This window comes from Hippocampus zosterae, chromosome 19 (genome assembly GCF_025434085.1).
Source record: "Hippocampus zosterae strain Florida chromosome 19, ASM2543408v3, whole genome shotgun sequence".
NCBI lineage: Eukaryota > Metazoa > Chordata > Actinopteri > Syngnathiformes > Syngnathidae > Hippocampus > Hippocampus zosterae.
In genome coordinates this window covers 4,283,688-4,304,031 of record NC_067469.1, presented here as the reverse complement: position 1 = coordinate 4,304,031, position 20,344 = coordinate 4,283,688, and the positions used below count along the sequence as shown (strand labels likewise).

Below are 20,344 nucleotides of genomic sequence, written 5' to 3'. Positions count from 1 at the left end.
AAAAATGTGGAAGTGAAAGCGAAAGTTTCTCCCGACAATGAACGTGTGTGTGTGTTCGTTCATTGCAGCTTTTGTTTGAAGAAGTGCTGAGTCACAGTTGCCCCCTGGAGACGATCGCATCAAAGGGGGCCAACATGGCGGAACACTGCAATACCCGGCACGAAGTGAAGCAGCTCCAGAGTAGATACAGCACCCTGCAGGAAAAAGCCAAGGTACGTCACAGTGTTTTGCTTTGCTCTGCTTTTGCTGTTTCGGAATGATCGGCGCTTATTTTTGTTGTTTTTATTTCACAAGAACGCAGTTAATAAGGCCAAGGGGCTAGTGCTAACCCACCAGGAGTATCAACGAGGGCTGCATGTGTTTGAAGATTGGCTGGAGCAGGAGCAATCCACTCTGGCATCGTTGTCCCATCCAGAGGGTAACGTGGACACACTTGAGGAAACACTGGAACAGCTTCAGGTCATCAAACTGAAAAGTCGTTCAACCGCATTATAGGCGGCGGGGCACCGTATTCACTCTCACGTCTGTTTCTCAAAGATTCTACAGCAGCGCCGCTCGGACGGCCAATCGCTGCTGTCTTCGGTGCTGAGCAGCAGAGAGCGGGTCATTCCTTGGGGCGTCCCCCAGATCGAGGACAGAGCCCTTGACACAGCGCAGCAGGAGTGGGGGGGCTACCAGGCCCAGCTGGCAGACACTCAGGCGCAGTTGAACTCCACCCTGACCAGAGTGAGAGAGATGGGCCGGACGTTCCTCAGTTTGGGTCGCTGGCTGGAGGAGATGGAGGAGGAGATCGGTTTGAGGCCTCACCGCAAGTCAGACAGAAGCACGAAGGAGACTGAGCTGAAGAAACTCAAGGTATCCGCGTCCCCCCCCCCCAAAAAAAAACAAACAAAGCTCTCCTTCACATGTTCCCTCGTTTATATTCTATTCTTTGCTGTGCTGCTCGTGAACAGCTGTGTCTTGAAACGGTGCTGGCGCGCCAAAGCGAAGTGGACGGCCTCTCCTCCGTGGCCCAGCAAGCTCTGCAAGAAACCGACATCAGCGGTCGCGTCAGCGTCACGGCAACCCGGCTCATTGAACGCTACCACTCCCTGCTGCTCGGCATACAGGTGCTTGTTTTCTCCTTGGAATCGCCGGCCGCCTCGCAAATGTGTTCAAGCAACACAATCACACACACACAGATAAATGACGACTACAGATAAATAAAATCCAGCTAATTAAGCAATGATCCAATCTCATGGAGCTCAGCTTGATCCATTCCTGTGTATTTTTGGAAAGGGATTTACAATGTGTGCTTTGTATTTAAAAAAAAAAAAAAAAGATGCTTTCATCATGGACTTTATTCCATCGAGTGTTTGGACGTTTGTTTTAGCAGTGAAACATTGAAGTAGTCACCATTGTTTGATCCAGCCTCTCCATTTGTTGTGTCTCCTCCATTTTTTTTTGGGGGGGGGGGGGATTCTTTGAAAGAAAAATCAATGGTGTTTGCTCTATTGTGCGCCCAATGAGACAATATCACACTTGGCACCGGGAGTGGAAAAGCTATCCACGCACCTCATTGATTTTTACACCTTCAGTGACAACCCTTTTCCAAAAGTTGGGGCGGCTAAAATTGGTTTCGCGCACACACATACCATCCCCTTTGATGTTACGCTCCTTTACAATTATGCCATGTGAAGTAGGAGGAGGTGAGGTGCTGTTACCTCCCCCCTCATCAAAGGTGTGGACTCGGCGATCTCGGCTAATTGGAGCTCCTCACCACAGGATTTTTGGACATGGCGTGAATACGGTGTCAAAGCTGCAAAGCAGCCCTCTGCATCCTCGTGGTGTTATTGACTCAAAATTTCACTCAAGTGGATAACGCCCCCCCCCCCCGCCCACACAAACACACACACCCCACACCCCCCCACACCCCCTCCCTTGTGCAGATAAAACAGGGTAGGTGGGGAAATGAGTATTTTCTGTTTTGATGGCTGTTCACAGAGCCTTTGGTCCTCGGTGAGTCAAGCCTGCTGGGGGGTGGGGTGGGAGGGTGCAACTTGAAAAGAGGAGAGAGGCCTTTGAGCCTTCCCAACACTATCATAAACAACCTGAAGGCTGTTGCCGATCACATGGGAAATAAGTCGTGCAACGTATCCAAAATAAATAGTGATGATGGATTCATGCGTGAAAATGAATTTATGATAAGGACGCCAAAACAATGACGCAACTGTTTCGACCTGCTTTTATTTTTTTCCATCGACGCTATGCCAGGAGACCGTCAAGCAATTGCAAGAGGAGCTCAAGTGTATCAAGGAGGCCGAAAACCTTTGCGTGTCCTTTACCGAGTGGCTCGACTCGACGAAGAAGAGCTTTGCACAAGTGACCGACACTTCTGAACCTCTCGACCGCAATGCACTGGAGAAGAAGCTGAACAAATTAGAGGTACTGGTGTAATTAACCATACACATGTGTATTGGGGAAGGAGCGGGGGGGGGGTTAATTAACAACTGCCTTTTTATATCTTACACCAAATTCAAGATTGCTTTATTCTCATTGTCTGATACATATTCCAAAAAATTATTATTATTATTATTATTTTTTGGCAGGATTGTTTGTGGTGCATCACGTCAACGTTGATGAGTAGTTGGTCATGTAGTTGACTTTCAATTTTAATTTAAGAGTAGTATACTGTATTTGTTAGTCTACGTTCTATATTAGTTTGCATATTTGCAGGTTGTCAAGCTTTTATGCTCGCAATGTAGCTGCTGGCTTCAGGTTTTAAAGCCCTTAGTGGGAATGTTTTGAGAACGAGGTAACACAGCACCACAGTATATTTGCTTGGATAACACTTTTTTTTTCCAGCATGCTTAGCCAAAAAAAAAAAAAAAGTGTGTTCTTGGGTCTTTTTTATTTTTAACACGTTTTCTTTTTGCTTTTTTGCCCAAATGGCAATTTTTGACAAGTAGCTCTCCTGCATCAAACAGCAACAACATAGCTTGCTCTTGCAAGATGTCAAATAGTTTCTATCATCACAATGGGTATGCCTGTGTGTGTGTGTATATCGATCCTTTGTCATTACAAAGACAAACTGGATGCTGCTTTTGTTAGCTGTTAGCAGGGTGTGAAGCCCCGCTGTGATGATGAGGATGAAGAAAAAGCCCCGGGTGTCAGCATCCTGCTGGCTCAGACTTCTATAATTGATGTGCCGCTTCACCACGCTGCTCTCGTGTCCGCAGTAGTATAGCGAAGCATCTCCGGCAAACTACCCCGCCTGCGCAATTTCTTAACTATGTCTGCTAGGTGGTGGGTCTCCCGAGCTCTGTCGTTATCTTCGTGCGAGATCGATTGAGAGCTTCTGACACGTGTCCGTTCACCAACTTAAGTCATTGCCCTCAAGGGCCGCTCATTGAACTGCGATGATTATGCATCGACACAAAGCGTTAGCAGTCAATAGCTACGCCAAGGGTGATTAGTCGGATTTGTACTTCGGTTGAGGTTTGACTTGACACGGCTGTCAAAGAGCTTGTGTATGGACACGCGTAAGAAGTGTACTGGGGCTTCCCTGCTGTCAATTTGCCTTATTGGGCATAAGCAGTACTATTATATTGTGTGTGTGTGTGTGTGTGTGTGTGTGTGTGTGTGTGTGTGTATTTTTGTTACTTGTTACAACATACATGTTTTTGTCATATCATAGCATCTTTTTCAATTTTTTTTATTCACTCATTCACTCTCAAAGAAGGTTTTTAAGGATTTTTAAGGACCGTTTGGATTCCATTCAAAATGAAAGGTTAACATCTTTCCAGGTACAATCACAATCCTCATCAAAACAAAACAATCCCCATTGCAAAATGTATTGATTTTTCACATTGCCTGTACATATTTCTATAATTAATGCAATATTCCAAGTCGTGGATTACGGTGACTGCAGACAAATGTTGACTGAATGCTTGTCACACAAACAAGGGAGTACACATTAAATAATTAATACGAGCATGATGGAGGAGCGTTTTAACAGCCCAAAGGGTACCCCGGTGTGCAGCTCATAAATAATGTTCAGCAGACTGTAATGTCTGTTACTTTATCAGGCGTTAATGAAGCAGTATGGATCCTAAACACACCATAGGGAATGAAAAACATTTCCGAGCGGGCCAGACACGCGGCGGGCGGCTTCGAGAGGAATTTGGAGTCGGCATTCTGTGACACAGGTGGTTGAGTCAACCTCAAATGGCAATTACGCTCTTGTTTCTTGTTTGACTTCCAAGTCCTATTAAAGCAAACCATGTGTTGGCTGTCTTATTAAGACGGGATAGAAGTAGCTCAGGTAGGTCACTGGAAAGACAGAGGGGGGTGATGGTGAGACGCAAACGTGGACGTGCGCCGGCAGGCACATCGCATGGTTAAGATGGATAGCTGGAGATGTCTCGTCGAGCTGAGCAAAACGAAAGCTCGATGGTGCCCCATCGAGCCTGTGTTGCCGTTTCCCTGGAAACCCCCCGCAGCAGCTTCTTCCTGTTAGGGCTCTTATAATTAACTCCTCCTTCCATATTACTCTTTTGTGACAAGATGTTTTTAGAAACCGAGTCCTTGTGTGGTTTTTTTTTTTCAAATAGTGTTAGTATACTACCAAACGTATGACATTGTTGGAAGTGTTCAGTTCTGGAAAAATATGTATTTCTGCCCTGTTTGATCACACAGAGTCTACAAGCAGATCTCCACCATGGCCACAGCTTCCTGAAGTCCTTGAGGGAATGGGCCGAGCAGGCCGCCAACTTCCTGAGCGAGGCCGGAGCCGAGAGTCTCGGAGTGGAGGTGGAGGCGCGTCTTTCCCAGCTGGAGGAACTGGCGGGCTGGCTGAGGACCGAACACAGCTTCCTGGAGCGTGCCTCGCTGCTGGCCAAGGAGTTCCAGGAGCGCTATAAGGCCCAGGCCCAGTGGCTGGTGGAGACGAAGGCTTTGCTGTGCTCGCCTCCGGAACCCAAAGCCGACCTTTACCAACGGAGGGTACAGCTTACTAAGTACAAGGTGAAATTGCTGATTTTACATTTTTGAAAACTTTTGTTTCTAAATACAGTATATGTGTGAAGATTATTTATGGAAACGAGAAGACTTAAAACTATAGCATCCAGTTCTCCATGGTGGCGAGTGAGCATCAAACAGTTTTTCACCATTTCAGTTTATCAGAATTTTGGGGGCGTGGCTAAACTGGGCCCAATTGTGTCACCGGGGCCCCGGCACGAGTTGCCTCTCCCGCACTGTAAAAGAACTTGGTGTAGCGCCGCTATATCGTTGTTCTTGAGTGAGTGCATGTCACGCAGAGAAAGACAGAATAGTGTTTTTGGGGAAGTGCAGGGCTTGTTATTAAGTCTGATTTGACAGCCAGCGCATGGACCAAGGCTATGATGTAACGTGGTTGCTTTGGAGTGCCTCATTGTTTGCCGTGACGACACTTTTGCGGAAGGAAATGCTGTAACGCCACAACAGGGATGTGAAGTTTTACACTCATGAAGCCCTGTTGTGCTGCAGGCAATTAATGTCCTTCTGGCGCTCATGTCATCACACATTGAATTATCTGATTGTGGTTAGTGCATGAAATCACATTTCTTTGGGTTCTCTGTAAATGCCTGATGTGTCGAGGTTGTCTGTGGTAAGACTATAGACTGTTTTGTTTGCCCTCCAGACTCTGCTGCAGACGGTTCAGTCCCACGATGGCTCCATCAGGTCGGTGGTAGAGAAAGGCGACGCTCTGCTGGCATCCGTCCATTACCCCTCGGTCCGGGACAAAATGAACAGGCTGCAAAAGGACTACACCGACCTCTGTAACATGGCCATGGTATGCAAAAATAAAAAGTGAAATAGAAGATATTTCAGCTTGACTCTTCATCATCGTCTTGTCTCTTAGGCTCACGTGACGCAACTGGAGGGCCAAGTGAAGGAGCAGGAAGCGTACCACAACGAGCTGCAGGAGGTGGAGCGCTGGCTGCTGCAGATGTCCAGTCGGATGGTGACGCCTGACCCCAGCGTGAGCCGCAGCCTGGAGGCAGCCACTCAACAGCTAGCCAGGCACAAGGTGACCACCAGGACTTTTTTTCCCTATATACACACTGATGATAGTAATCCCCACCATATTCCCAGTTCACTTATTCACACACACACCTATTTTTGAGCGCTTTCCGAAAGACCCCAAAACGCCGCCTAAGCCCTCCCAAAATGAACGTGATCTTTGCAATATATAATAGCCTGCGAGACCACCTCGTGTGCCATCAGTCTGTCGCTGACCCATTTCGAACATGCCGACGTTGCGCCGCTACACCAGTCCCCTGCGCTACCCGATGTCTCCTTTTGTCCTTCCCAGGCCATCATGGAGGACATAGCGGGCTTTGAGGAGCGCTTGGCAAGCTTGAAGCAGTGCGGGCACCACCTGGCGAACGGCTGCGACGAGCGCGTGCAGAGTCGGCTGAGACAGCAGGTCCATGCGCACCAACAAGGCATCAGAGACAGCTACTCTGCCATCTGCAGCACGGCGCAGAGGGTGAGTAAGACGGGAGGAAGGGCTTTGAAGCAAACAAATACATTTTATCTACATGGACTTTTTTTCCACAGCAGCAAATTTTATTCTTACAGGCTTGTGTGTATGGGGGTGTATGCCATAAAAAAATGTCAGGAAACGTTGACTAAAACAGCTGAACTTTATTTGCGTCCATCACGGGCACTTTCCATTGTGGAAGGTGTGTGCGGACTCTCATTTCACATGAGTTAGAATGTGCTGCATGCAACCACATCATGGGTAATAGTGGGTGTGAACACTCGCGCAACCACATTGTTTCAAATTCACAATTGTGAGTTGCACGGTTGTGTTTTGTATTTCTCACAAACAGCTGGCATTTGAATGGGGATGCGTAATCTTTTACCGTTTACTCTGTACGTGGCAAATAAGGCCGCACGTGGATGCAGAGTCACACTCGGCTAACATCGGTGTCAATTCAGCGGCGCCACCAAAACACGCACTTAATCCTAACCCAATGCGACACTTAAACCGTCTCTTGACGATGCTCCTTCACCGCCAGCAGGGAGGCCACAATGCCGGCTGACAGTAACCGCACCGAGATGAAACCAGCCAGCCGAAGTCGCCAACTCTATCTGGCCATATTAATCCCCCGTATATCCCCTGTCAACTCCACAGTTTTCATGCTTGCGCCAAATGACAGCAACTGTTCAACGGCACCATAATCCAGCGCCACTCTGCCGTTTTGGCAACTTGCACTCTGTCATCATCACTGACCTCCCAAGACGCCACCACTACCGTTGTTGGTCCTCCGCCCCCAACACCAATCTGGCATTGTGTGATCCAGCCACACTGCTGGCTTCTCCTCAATTTGTAAACCCTCCCAACCATTTTATCTGCCAAATGCGTTTCCGACGTAAGCTCTAATATCCTGCCTGCCACTTGCCACATTGCCAGCTTTGGAGCCGTTGCCAAAAAAAATCCAGGCAGTGTGCCAATGCATCCCTTCCTCCTCCCACTTTCTTTTTCTTTCTTTCTTTCTTTCTTTTCAATCAGACACGGCTGTTTATGAGGATATGGACGCCTCCACATTCAACACCTGTCAAATAAGATGCTGCATGTCCTTTTAAAAAAATCACAATCTTATCATTTAAATGAGAGTTAGTAGCCTCCCTTGACTAATTCCTCCTCCGAAACAAAGCCACACCCCTCAATTACATACACAAGATATAATGTGCACTGTCAACATAAGTCGTAAACTTTTTTTGTAATAGAGCTTCCATTAAGTGCATTTTGAACTCCTGAAATGGTTTCTAGGTATATCAGAGTCTGAACCATGAGCTACAGAGACATGTCAGTCTCCAAGACACTTTGCAGCAGTGCAAGACTTGGCTGACGTCCGCGTCCCGGGAGCCAGAAACTCCCGTACTAACCCCTCTCAGCCTGGAGGAGGCGCTTCAGCAGGTCGGGAACACATCTCTCTCTCTCTTAATTGATGAATCAGTGAACGAATGAAGTGTCTTGCGCTACCGTTGAGTGACCATGAACTTGTTTGGCCAGGTGAAGCAGGAGCGGGCCCTCCAGGAGCAGGCCAGTACTTACCTTCAACTTGTGTGCTCCTCCTGCGACCTCTCACTTCTTCCGGTACAGGAGGTGGCTACCGCCATCCAGCAGGTCAAACTCCAGGTTGGTAGCTTCACATCAAAACATATTTTAGAGCTAAAGGTCGTGGTTCAGGGCCTTCCTCGAAACCCAAAGGCATACCATTGAAATGAGACTTAAAAAAAAATTGCTGTATATAGTGTAAACTACAGTTCCTTTTGTTTCACAGATCGATGAGCGCAGGCTGCTCTGCGAGAAGATCGCAGAGAGCTGGAGGGGCGTCGAGGAGCACAAGACAGATCTGGAGGTGCAGCTTAGAGAAACTGAGCAGCAACTTGAGAACCTCATCAGATGTCCATTGGAGCTCGAGCCCAGAATTGCACAGAACCAGCTGGACAAAGCACAGGTGTGCATTTAAGCTTCACTGCTCATGATGGTGAACAATTTTTGGAGTAACCATCAGAGGAGGAAAAGTTTTTCTTCTATAAATATGAAACTGCGGACCGGTTTTGCGACTGTCGTGAAGTTCCAAGTTCCCAATCAATCTTTCGCAGGAGTTCCTCCAGCAGGTGAGGGAAAGGCAGTCCGAGGTAAGCCGCTTGATCGAGACCATCGAGCGGCTGACGCATGGACGGGACTGCGCCGCCACGCGGGACGCCAAGAAGCTGCGCGGGATCTCGATGGAGATGGCCCATCGCGCCGAAGAGCTGGAGGCGGAGCGAGGGGAGGACATGCAGTGCAGCGGCGAGTACCAGGAGAGCGTGGCCGCCGTCGAGGAGCTTTTCCATCAAGTGTCCAGGGAGTGGGACTACCTCGCGAGGTACCAACCACATAACTCTTGCGTCTTACTCATTATACTGTCGTAAATATTAGTTTCTCAAACGTTCATAATTGCCAATGAAATAAAACTACCATGTCATAGAAATTCAAAATTGTCTGTGGACAGGGCTGACACTGAAAGCACAAGGGAGCATCTCGGAGCTCTGAGGAAGTTGTCCAGCGATCTTATGGAGCAACGCGGAACACTAGAAGATCTCCGCGAGCAGAAGCAAGCCATCCTGCCTCGAATAAGCCTGCTGGACAAGGAACTGGTCAAACAACAGGTAACGTAGCTTCCCATTTCAGAACTGTGTCAGAATTTTTCATCTTTGTAAAGCTAACAACGCTCGGTTCACCTTCTGTAGGTGGCTCATCTCGAGCAGCGCTGGGCCCAGCTTGAGGCTCTTATCCAACAGAAGATCCAGGACTCCTCGCAAACCCTCGAGGATCTGACGCAGGTGGAAACCCAGCTGAGGGACGCCCGCGAGTGGGCGGAAGAGCAACGGCCCGCGCTCACCTCGGCACTGAAGACCAGCCCGCCTCCCGACCTGGCCCAGAGTTTCTTGTTCGACCACCTGAGCGTGTGCGTGGAACTGGAGGCTCAACAGCAGCTCCTCGCTCGAGCGGTGAGCGAGGCGCAGGCCGTGGCCTCCGGGCTGGGGCTGAGTGAGAGGAAATCCCTGCAGGAGCTTGTCAAACAAGCCCAGACTGAACTGGAGGCGTTGGAGGCCCAGGTGACCCAAAGGAGAAAGTATCTCAGCAAGGTAAAATACCTTTTATTTTATCCTACGATTGAAATCCTGATTAATCGATCACAGCCTACAGTAGTCGAAGAGCAAAAAAGTAATTTTACAGGTTGTTTACAATCGCCTATAATAGTTCAAACTGTAAATATACCGCAAGCTACAATGTAGTTGCTCTACAATGAAGACGCGCAACTCTCAATCTATAATTATCTTTCTCTAGGCCTTCACCGAAAGGACGCAGTTCCTTCAGGGTCTTAGCCGAGCCCTCTCTTGGGTAGAAGAACAGGAGAGCAAGGCTCTGATAGATGACCACATTGCGCTCCTCCCGGAAGACCTGGCGAAAGAGGCTGCCGCGTGTCGGAGCATCCAGAGCGCCCTTCGGGCGTACCAGGGGGAGCTGGCGTCTCTCTGGGTTCAAGGTCGGGAGCTGGAGAGGGATGCCACGGATAAAGAGCGAGAGGAAACCTTGGCACAGCTCCAGGAGCTGCAGGCGGCCTTCGAAATGGCCCTCCGGAGAACAAGCCGGCGTGTCACAACCTTGGAAAAAGCCTTGACCTCCAGGAAGTACTTCCAGGTTGACCTGAACAAAACTTGTCAGTGGCTCAGGCAGGCGGAAACCATCACCTTCCCTGAAATCAACCTCAGCGACATTGAGGACAGCTCGCAGATGCAAGCGCATCTGTCCGCCTTACAAAAAGTTTTGGAACAAGCGTCGGAGAACGAGAACCTCCTTCTGATAGTGCAGAGGATAGGCCAGGAGATCCTTCCCACTCTCAACGAGATCGACCACTGCTACCTGGACGAGCGGCTCAACGCCCTCCCGCAACAGTACAACGGCATCCTGGCCCTCGCCAAAGAGAAAAAAGACCGGCTCCAGCAATTAATCCTCGAGCGGAAGGAATTCTGCACTTTTTTGGAGGTGACTCGAAACACCGTGGAGAGACTACGGGAGCAGTTTGACAATCTGGAGAAGACGACGATCAGTACAAGTGAAGAGGAGCTCGTTCGCTTAATGAATGACTATCGCAAAATCGGTGAAGGTTTAGAGCACGTCGGCAGCGCAGTGCGAGAAGTTCACGGTAAAAACGAGGGCTTGCTCTGTCTGGGCCACGCGTTCAGAATTGAGGAAACGCGTCGACTGCTCCGTCTTCACGGTACGTTAAAAAGTGCAACCAGTAAGACTCTTAAACGTCTGGATGAGGCCTTAAAAACATTAACGGAGCATAACGTACTATTGAACGGCTTTGACCAGCAACTTCAGTCCACCAAAGACAATCTGAAGACACTCAGGTTGGACAAAGAAATGAATCTCATGGATAAAATGGCATCTCTTTACGCCTTACTCGAACGTCTGGATGCCGTTTCCTCTCAGGCCAACGAATGTAGCCAACAAATGGACGACAATCTCGGCTTGAGGTTTGACCCGGCCGCCTTGCGGGAAATGACAGCCCGGCGTGAATCGCTGCAGTCTTTACGCTCAGATGTGCAACGCTGTGTCGAAGAAAGCCAAAATGACATCACGCAATGCGACGGCTTCATGAGGGAAATGGAAAAGACGTCAGAATGGCTGAATGCCGTAAAAGAGACTCTGCGGGAACCGCTGGCCTTAACGGAAGCCAAAGTTGTGAAGGTGCAGGAGAAAATGCGCAAAGTGAGCGTCGCGGAAGAAGAAGTGCAGAGTAGATTGAAGATCATCCATGCCTTGTTTAGTCGAGAGGAGCAAATGTTTCGCAGCAGAAAGGAAACTATTCCCAATCATGTAGCGCAGAAACTGGAGGAGCTGAAGACACTGGCGGCTGAAGTCCAAAAGGAAATTAGCATCAAACAGGTAAGTCAGTTCATTCGATACTGGCGTTGCTTTTCCCACTGGTTGGTCGATTACTCGTAGCACTCTGAAATCACTCTGCCACCCAGATGTACCTTCTTAACTCATTCACTCCCAAAGACGTTTATCAACGTCTTTTCAGACTTGGTCCAGAATTGGCTGCTACTGAATGATGTTAATCATCTGCATGCCGTAGGTGACACTGGATCAAGTTCTAAGTCTGGTCCGGAGGTATCGCTCATCGCTGCAGTCCATGCAGAAATGTCTGGATCGCACAGCTGATTTCCTCCAGCCTACGACCGTAGTCGGCATGGAGCTCGAGCATCACGCGGACTGGATACCGAACCTGGAAGAAATCAACACTCAGGAGAAGAACCTCGCGGCTGTCTTGGAGGAGATGATGAGTCGGGAGCTCCTTGAGGACACTCGGGTGACGAATGAACTCAGAGGAGAAATTGAAGCCGCGCAACGGAGGAGCTCGGAAATCAGACAGCAGATGGAGGCCAGCAGAGAAGTCCACGAAAGGTGACGATTTACTCATCTGTCCATGAGCGTCGCTTATTCTCTGACTTCTAATAGTGTGCTACTAAAATTGACATCATCTATCTAGGCTACTATACTTGAGATAATCTGCGATTGAAAATGTAGCTTGATTATTTTTGCAAAAGCTGCAATTCATAGAGACAAATTTTGTGGTGAGCGAGTGTACTTATACCACTTCTTTTATTATTATTTTTTTTTTTAGATGTGCATCGCTCTGGGCTTCATTCCAAGACGAGAGAGAGAGTCTCGTCGATCAGATGAATGACGCAGAGAGCAAGATGGCTACGTTCTTCACGGCCAAAGCTGACAGTCTCCAGCAGGCGGAAGACAAGTGTGACCAATACAAGGTGGGAGACACACATTTAAGAGATCTTAAGAGAGATTAAGACAAGTGCCTCTGTGTTGTTGGTTTTTTTTCCTGCCGCAGTCTTTGGTCACCCAGGCCGACCTGCAGGAATTAACCCTCAACTCTCTGAAGGAGAAGGCAGTCGAGTTAGAGCGGCTCGTCGCCAACACCGACGTGGCCGTTATCACTTGTGTGCTCTCGTCGTTATGGCGACGCTGGAATAGGCTTCACGGCGCGGCAAGAGCCCAGGAGAGGGCTCTGGAGGACACTGCGCAGGAATGGAGAAACATCACAGAGAAGGTTAGGATTATATCCAGTCGCTGGGCAAAATTATTTGGGAATGCTTAGAAATGGGAAGAGAGAAAAAAAAATCCTGCTCTAAAATTCTGGCAAAATCAGCTGATGTGGAAGTGGAGCAGGTTAACATTTTTCTGGATTTTTCTCAAGCAGCTGCTGCCTCTCCCTGTAAATGTGTCTTCATACTGATTTGGGTCAAACAGCGGCAAAACCGGTTGCTGGTCTGTGATGTAACTCCAGGCTGCGGGCCAGTCGTTTCCAACGCGTATCACGCGGCCGGCCGCTCTTTTGAACGTGAACGTGTCAGCTGTTAAGAATTCCCACAAAGCCCCGCGGCCTAAAAGGGAAATGAGGTCAAAATGAGGGGGGGGGGCACCTCCTTCCTGACATGTGGCACTTTTCGGTTGTCCCCTCGCTTGTCTATGAGCTCTTTGTTGAAATAGCCATGATGTCATTCCATGCACTGAGTCCGAGCGTTGAACTTCCCACTATCAACCGCGCGTGCCGCTCTCGACAGCACTAATTGAAATCAAGCAATTGCATTGACTTATGATGAGTCTCTCACATCCCGCGGGAGGATTTTTGCCCCACTTTTCTTCACGGAATTGTGAACTGAGTTTCCCATCTAACATCATACCACTATTGTATTCACTCGTTTTGGCTGGCTTGATCTGCAACGTTAATTTCTTGCTGAACACGAAAAAGAAATGAAAGCAAGCACGTTAAGTGTGACATCGGTTTTACGTGGTCCTCAGATGGATAAAGTCCGCTCCGTCTCGATGGACCTCCGCCGCCGCGTCCCCGACAGCACCGTGGAGAAGGCGGCCACCAGGGCGGCGCTCCACACCCTCATGGAGTACCATGACTCATTCGCCCGGGAGGTGGAAAGGGAGCAGTCGATCCTGGCTCTGCTCGCTCAGCACATCCACCGCTTGAGAGGAGATGAGGATCAGGAAGAAGCGGTGCAGAGGAAGATGGAGAACGGCCACCAGGAATCACAATGCATGCAAGAGATTAAACGCTTACAAGAACAGTATGAAAGGTGGGTGTTGCTTTGAAATTGATTTGTATTCCATGCATATATGGCGCACATCATTCTTATTTTTTATTATTTATTCAGGGATGCAAATGAACTTCATTTGACTTGAAAATGGTTTCCCCTCTTTTGTCTTTTCAAGCCTCATGTCTCAGGTTCGGGGCAGCAGGGTGCAGGTGCAACAGGAGTTGAGAGAAAGAGAAGAGGTGGAGAGGGAGCTGAGCTCGGTCAAAGATTGGATTCAAGATACTCGAGGCTTGCTCCTGAGCCCCACCGCGGACCTCGACACGCTGTTACAAGAGCTGGAGGTGCTGGTCAAATGTCAACGCATGCACGCACAATATCGTCAGGCAAGCAATGTGTTTCACGCCCATTTTATTTATTTATTAATTTTTTTGGGGGGTGATGTCGCAGACCGCTCACGGCGGGGTCATCAGCAGACGTCAGAGCGTGGAGCGCATGACTGAGATGCAGCAGTCCAAGTACCACGACTTGCAGGCCGGTCTCCCGTCGGAGCTCAGCATGCAGCTGGCTGAGGTGACCCTGGCTCTGGGCTCCGCTGAAGACCAGGTGAGCGTCTCGACCGGGCCACACGTAATACTGGAATATTTGCTGCATTAGTTTACCTTCCATCCTGGTGCTCCAGGTCCAAGCCAGAGAACGGGAGGTGCAGCAGACGCGAGACGTGAAGGAGGACTTCCGCTGCAGACTGAAGGACACGGAGAGCAAGCTGAAGAGCATCACGTTGAGGTTTGAAATCAAGGGCGCCAGTCTGGAGGAGGCCAAAGAGGAGAACAGGGTAATCAACCTGACCGATTGAATAATTAGCAACTCATTAACCCGTTAAATTAGCTAGCTATTGGGCAGATGTTAAGGTTAACGAGTGTCAAACGTTGGCACAAAATGGACTCTGCCTTCAAATGGAATTCACTTTGTTGTAAACCCCCCCACCACCACCGCCCCCCACCCATATATTTGTGCTTCACAATTCTCAAATTCACCTCGTCCCGTCTTATTCCTGCAAAACCTATCCCTAAAAGATGATTTTGTGTTCTGCGATGAAAATGAAACTCGTATCTCAAGGCGGCCACCTGTATTGCAGTTGGTCCCCCATTTTGTGAGGGCATCACAAATCCCCTTTCCACCCGCAGATTCTCCGCGAGGAGTGCGAGTGCTGCGCTCACACCTTGGCCGAGCTAGCGGTTGCCGTGCAGGACTTCGGCGAGCAGAATCCCCTGCTTTGCAAGCAGCTGGGCGACATCGTGACCAAAATGGCCGAAGCACAGCGTCACGTCACGCAGCAGGTCCAGGACAGAAGCAACAGACTAAAAAGGGTCAGTGCTAGAAATGTTTTCAATGACGACCCAACACATTGTGATTTAAACCGAGAAATATCACCAAAGTACCACCAGATGGCGCCAATTAACACAGCGAATGGCGGAATCTCTCAGTAATAAATGGAGGACAAATTCCAAAATAAATTAGCCAATGTGGGAATTTGTGAATGCTGAACCTTGAATATGAGGGGGTGTCCGCAAGAAGGGTGACTCCAACCACAGTGATGCCCACACATCGTTGCAGTTTAAATTTCTTCTTTGTTTTCGCACACTTTTCCTGTCAAGACTATTCAGATTTTGATGTCTTAAATTGAATTAATCCTACTGTACATTCTCCTCCGTCTTGTCCTTATAACCCCGAGCAGGCAGAGAAGCAGCTGGCAGACTATCAAAGCGTGAAGGAATTTATTTTGAGTTGGGTGGAAAAAGCGGAGCGTCTGCTCTCTGGTAGCGTTGTCTGGAGTCCAATATCGCAGCTACAAGAGCAAATTCGAGCCTATCAGGTGAGTCTTAATTATTTTTACTGGATGCCTTTACAGCTTTATTATATTTTGCCAATTAAAAAAATAATCTTTCAATTATATTTTGTAATTGCTTTTCTCATCTGTTTCCAAAAAATCCCAGTATATGAATGTTTGAAATGCATTCTGTTTCTGAAACCCTTAATCACTTTGCCAAAACAACAGACATATGTGCAGCTAATTGGAGTCCCTGACTCTCATTTCTTGCTGAATGTCAGCTTGAACAGCATTCAGCACCCTTAATTAGTGCCATTTGACAGCCCGAGAAGTCTCCTCCCATTCTCTCATGTAATTTACGCTTCTGCGGGTGTTAGGTGTTGCTGAGGGAGTGTCGCGGTCTCCATGGCGACCTGGAGGCCCTGGCAGAATGGGAGGCGCAATTGGGGGATGTGCTGGCGACCAAAAGGTGGAGTCAGCAGGTGAAGCAGCTCAGCGCACGCACAGAGGAGCTGCAGCTGGCGGTTAAGACTCGCCTGCAGAGTCTTCAGGATGCTGTGAAGGTAAAGCATTGGTCACCACCACCACCACCAGGCTGACAGGATTGTGATAGCACGCTTCACCACATACTGCATCATGTGAATAGGGAAAATTTATCTTTTGCGAAAGTTCAGTCAGCACATGAAAAATTGATTGGCAGTTTTTCTTTTGCTTTGACACAAATTGCCACAAACTGATTGCGAACACAGCTACATATCAACAGTGCCTCCATGTGGCGCGTCTAGGTACTGCATCCACATGATTGACTGCAGTCATATGTTGAACCCTGCTGGCAGTGAGTCGTGTCCCACAAACCTGCCATCCGTACAAGCGACTGTTTACATTTGCTCGTGGCATGTTGGTTTTGTCATGAGACTGCTGACATGCACACGAGCCGCATTTGCCTCACAAGAACGTTTCTTTGTGACACGCATTAAGAATGAGCAATAACGTATTTTTCAAACACAATAATAGACATTTGTGTGTCTCAATAAAATGCAATTTTGTCACAAACTTAATTGATTTAAATACAGCAGCTGAAATTGCAAAGAGTGTTAAGCTCGCCATCCATGTGCAAACATTATTTCTCACACTCCCTGAGCCGTTCTTTCAGCGTTAGAGGTCATTCGTGATGTCAATGTGATGTCAGTGCCATTAGGATAGAAAAATATTCCATTGATGCTCATTCATTACATCCATGTTGTCAGTTGACCTTATTCTGAGGGTGAGGGGGAGACTCGATTAATGTTTTCGAATTGAGAAACCTGGCTGATGGAGCAAGCACTGCCCCCTGCAGGCTTGTATGGTAAACAAGCATGACATCTGGATTACGTCTTTCGCTGATGGGCCCATCACTCTGGAACAGGGTCAATCTGGACTCATCAGACCACATGATCCCTTTTACATTTTCTCCTTTCTATGGAGACAGAACCCCCCCCCCCCCCCCCCCCAGCCTCACTGGTAAGTTGGCTTAGGGCTGCGCAGTTCTTCAGGTCCACAGTCATTTGACCCCTGCGAAACACCAATTTTAGACACACAGGTTATGTCTTCCAAATGTCAGGCAAAGCGACTCATTGGGTTCTGTCAAGACTTTAATTTGTAGTTGTCCCAACATGACACAGTTGTTCCTCTATTTATGTCCTGCTTCTGATGGCGCCAAATTGGCTATCATACAATTTCTTTCCTCAGGACATATCGCACTTGGAAGCCGAGGTGAAGAGTCTCCACACCACGGTGGACCAGGTCCAAGTCACCCTGGCTTCCCCCGATCTCAACCGGCTCAGCTTGAGAGAGCAACTCACACAGAGACAAGTAAAGACGATAAGCGGCGTCACATATGTGGGTTCTTGTTTAATAAATACTCGCCCGACTCCTCCTCCCCTTCAGCGTTTGCTGGCCGAGATGGACGGCTTCAAGCGGCAGGTGACGGCCGTGCAACGGTGTCAGAGCGCCCTCCGACTTCCAGAGGAGGTGGTGGCCGATCTGGCCGTCTGCCGCGCAGCGCAGAGCCTGCAGCAGGAAACCAGCCAGCTGCAACACACCACCATCCAGCAGTGCAACATCCTGCAGGTAAAGGCCACTCAGTGGGCATGATGGAGTTTGTATTTTCATTTAGGATATGACTGTGATTATTATTATTAGACATTTGTCTCACTAAGGTCTAGTTAGGAATATCTGGCTTTTCTGTTGAGCTCCCTCATAGTGGTATTACCCTCCAAATCCCCTTGCTTCTGGGCTGATTTACCTTTAAGCTCATTGTCGTGAGGCTTCGTCATTAGAGGAAGGGTCCTTGGAGACTGGAGAGGACAAATAACTCTAGCGTCACAAACAATTTAGGGTGATAGAGCATGTGTACGTAAATGAACATCGATATCATGCGCTGTTGTCCAGGAGGCTGTGGTGCAATATGAACAGTATGAGCTGGAGGTGAAGAACTTGCAGAGGTTAATAGAAGACGCCCACCGGATCATTCAGGACCGACCCGTCTGCACCAGCAACATTCAAGAACTTCAGGCACAGATCCACCATCATGAGGTGAGTTTGTGACTTTGCGGGGAAGAACTTGAAGAACCAGGCAAAAATTCGTATGATGAGGCGGATTTTTTTAATACAGCTGGGCTTCACAAGATAAATTATGGTTGTGATTTTTCTCAGTCTGCAACCTCAAAAAAGGAGATCAACAGGAAGTGGATTTCCTGCACTATTTTGTCAGCGTATGTGTACAGGAAATAGGCTGCGCATCTAAAAAGTCGCCACACTTGCACAGTCTTGTCTTTATTTTGGTTAGCAAAGTGGATGAATGGTTAGACTCGCCGCCTGAAGAATTTTCATACTTTACCCACGCCACAAATTAACAGTATACGCATACTCTTGCAACATGCCGTGTCTGCAATGAAAAAAAAAGTCATGTTGTGTGCCTTTATCAAGCCAGCCAGATATTTGGACTTTATCTGATACTGCAGATTCCTGTTGGTCGCAGTGTTTCAAATGCTTCAATTCAACTGCGGTATTGGAGCCCAACTTTGTGCTCCAGGGAAATGACGCTGCGTTTTGCTCCCACCCACCCTCCCACTGCAGGAGCTCAAAACGTAAGGCGGGCGCGCAGAGAAACAAGCGCCCATTCCAGGAAGCGAGCGCTTTGATTTGATGTTATTTTCAGCCTTTTTGCCTTGCCTCGCTTCGCCGGCGACTGAAACCTCCTCCCATCACCGCGGCGCTCTGATGCCTGCGGTTGGCCTCTTAAGCCGAGCGCCTCGCATCGACCGCTGGCCTAGTTAGTCACGTGACCTGATTATATGTGAGTTGACCATCTGCGGCGCTCGGGGTCGAGTAAGAAGAGGAGGGAGGGGGGGGGGGGCGGTGTCCGCCATTCACTCTCATACCGCAGCTGAAACCTGACACCATGTCTGTCACTCCTCCAAACACTCCTCTCTTCGCTTGCTCCCTTTTGTCAGAAGGAATCTGCCTTGGGGATTGGCAGAGAAGGGAAGAAAGCGGGTAGGCAGACGGTGACATCACTTCCTGTTTTCCCCTGTACTTTTTTTCTGAGGTTTGAAGGAATTTTTGAATTCGGTTGGCTCTCTCTCGCCGTCTCGCTCAAGCCCAAATCCTTCCCGTCAGCCCGACCGCCGCCTCACGAATCGTACGCCTGCTCTCTGCTCTGATTGGCTCAGAGATACAGAGGAGAGAGAGCAGAGCCAGAGCTGTTGTCTTTCCATGCGAACGCTCCAAAAACCAGAGGTTGGGAAAGGGAGGAGAATGCTCCGTTTGCTCCGGACACGCCGGCGTCTCATTCAGCGTGCGGACAACTGGCAAAAATTTGCCTTTTGAACCAGGAAGTAGCTGACCCCCTCGGGTGGGGTGGCGGCTTCTCTGTTGCCGTGGGTATGTTATGACAGGAGCTGGCCCAGAAGATCCACGGCTACCAGGAGCAGATCGCCTCTCTCCACTCCAAGTGCAAGATGCTAACGGTGAAGGCCAAGCATGCCACCATGTTACTGACGGTCAGCGAGGCGGACGGCCTCTCCGACGACCTGAGTGACGACGACATGCCCGGCGCCGGAGGAGCCGGCGACAAGGAGCTTCCTGCGCACCCCTCGGTCGTCATGGTGAGTGGCAGAGGTCCCTCACACATCTTGGGTGTGTGTCTGTCTGTGCGTGTGTGTCTCTTGTGTGTGTGACGGCATCTTCTACAACAGAAACGTAATAAAAAAGGGTGTGTTGTTCCTCAAAGGCAGCCCTCTTATTACGACACACACATTTTGCCCGTTGCCTCTATTTACCCAATTAATCTTCTTACTCACCCATTCGCTGTTTTGCTTTGTCAAGTTGGTCTGCTTTGAAAAAGTGCAGCAAAACAACAAATACAGATTTTAATGTATATTATCTCTCAATGACCACTTGGATCTTCGTGAAATGAGTTTTGAAAAGAAACCATTATTAGTTGTTTACCTTGTTATTGACAGCAACAATTATTTGAATAAATAATGTGATACTTTCCTATTAACCAACTAATTCGCCATCTTTTAGAAATTACAATATATTTATTCAGCCAATCCTTTTCCACTGCAGTATGGAAACTCTTGAGTCATACATCAAATTGAGATTTTCTTCCTTCCTGTGTGCCTCTGTGCGTGTGTGTGTGTGTGTCTGTGTGTGTGGGTGTGTGTGTGTCCCTGCGTGTGCACTTTTTTGCTCTTTCATTCATTATCCTGCTGTGTTTGGAAATCTCACCCCACCGTATACATCTAGCATTCCGTGGCCTTGTCACTGCTGTCTGCTCTGTGTTGTGCCAGGAAACAGGATATCACT

At 48.6% G+C, this 20,344-nt stretch overlaps 1 protein-coding gene across 10 annotated transcripts in view; it reads left to right on the top strand.

Moving 5' to 3' along the window:
• syne1a (spectrin repeat containing, nuclear envelope 1a) overlaps positions 1 to 20,344 on the top strand; it is a 95,358-nt gene that overhangs the window by 50,264 nt on the left and 24,750 nt on the right. For all 10 annotated transcript variants that reach the window (XM_052052396.1, XM_052052393.1, XM_052052395.1 and 7 more), the window contains 30 exons: positions 69 to 212; positions 295 to 459; positions 538 to 855; positions 954 to 1,109; positions 2,254 to 2,424; positions 4,678 to 5,004; positions 5,660 to 5,812; positions 5,882 to 6,049; positions 6,335 to 6,511; positions 7,802 to 7,948; positions 8,045 to 8,170; positions 8,316 to 8,492; positions 8,641 to 8,906; positions 9,033 to 9,189; positions 9,271 to 9,669; positions 9,872 to 11,479; positions 11,673 to 12,001; positions 12,222 to 12,366; positions 12,447 to 12,665; positions 13,418 to 13,704; positions 13,841 to 14,006; positions 14,113 to 14,268; positions 14,345 to 14,497; positions 14,850 to 15,032; positions 15,401 to 15,538; positions 15,871 to 16,056; positions 17,222 to 17,344; positions 17,420 to 17,602; positions 17,924 to 18,067; positions 19,432 to 19,641. In XM_052052396.1, coding sequence (XP_051908356.1) covers positions 69 to 212; positions 295 to 459; positions 538 to 855; positions 954 to 1,109; positions 2,254 to 2,424; positions 4,678 to 5,004; positions 5,660 to 5,812; positions 5,882 to 6,049; positions 6,335 to 6,511; positions 7,802 to 7,948; positions 8,045 to 8,170; positions 8,316 to 8,492; positions 8,641 to 8,906; positions 9,033 to 9,189; positions 9,271 to 9,669; positions 9,872 to 11,479; positions 11,673 to 12,001; positions 12,222 to 12,366; positions 12,447 to 12,665; positions 13,418 to 13,704; positions 13,841 to 14,006; positions 14,113 to 14,268; positions 14,345 to 14,497; positions 14,850 to 15,032; positions 15,401 to 15,538; positions 15,871 to 16,056; positions 17,222 to 17,344; positions 17,420 to 17,602; positions 17,924 to 18,067; positions 19,432 to 19,641 — 7,281 coding nt within the window. The remainder of the gene's footprint in view (positions 1 to 68; positions 213 to 294; positions 460 to 537; positions 856 to 953; positions 1,110 to 2,253; positions 2,425 to 4,677; positions 5,005 to 5,659; positions 5,813 to 5,881; positions 6,050 to 6,334; positions 6,512 to 7,801; positions 7,949 to 8,044; positions 8,171 to 8,315; positions 8,493 to 8,640; positions 8,907 to 9,032; positions 9,190 to 9,270; positions 9,670 to 9,871; positions 11,480 to 11,672; positions 12,002 to 12,221; positions 12,367 to 12,446; positions 12,666 to 13,417; positions 13,705 to 13,840; positions 14,007 to 14,112; positions 14,269 to 14,344; positions 14,498 to 14,849; positions 15,033 to 15,400; positions 15,539 to 15,870; positions 16,057 to 17,221; positions 17,345 to 17,419; positions 17,603 to 17,923; positions 18,068 to 19,431; positions 19,642 to 20,344) is intronic.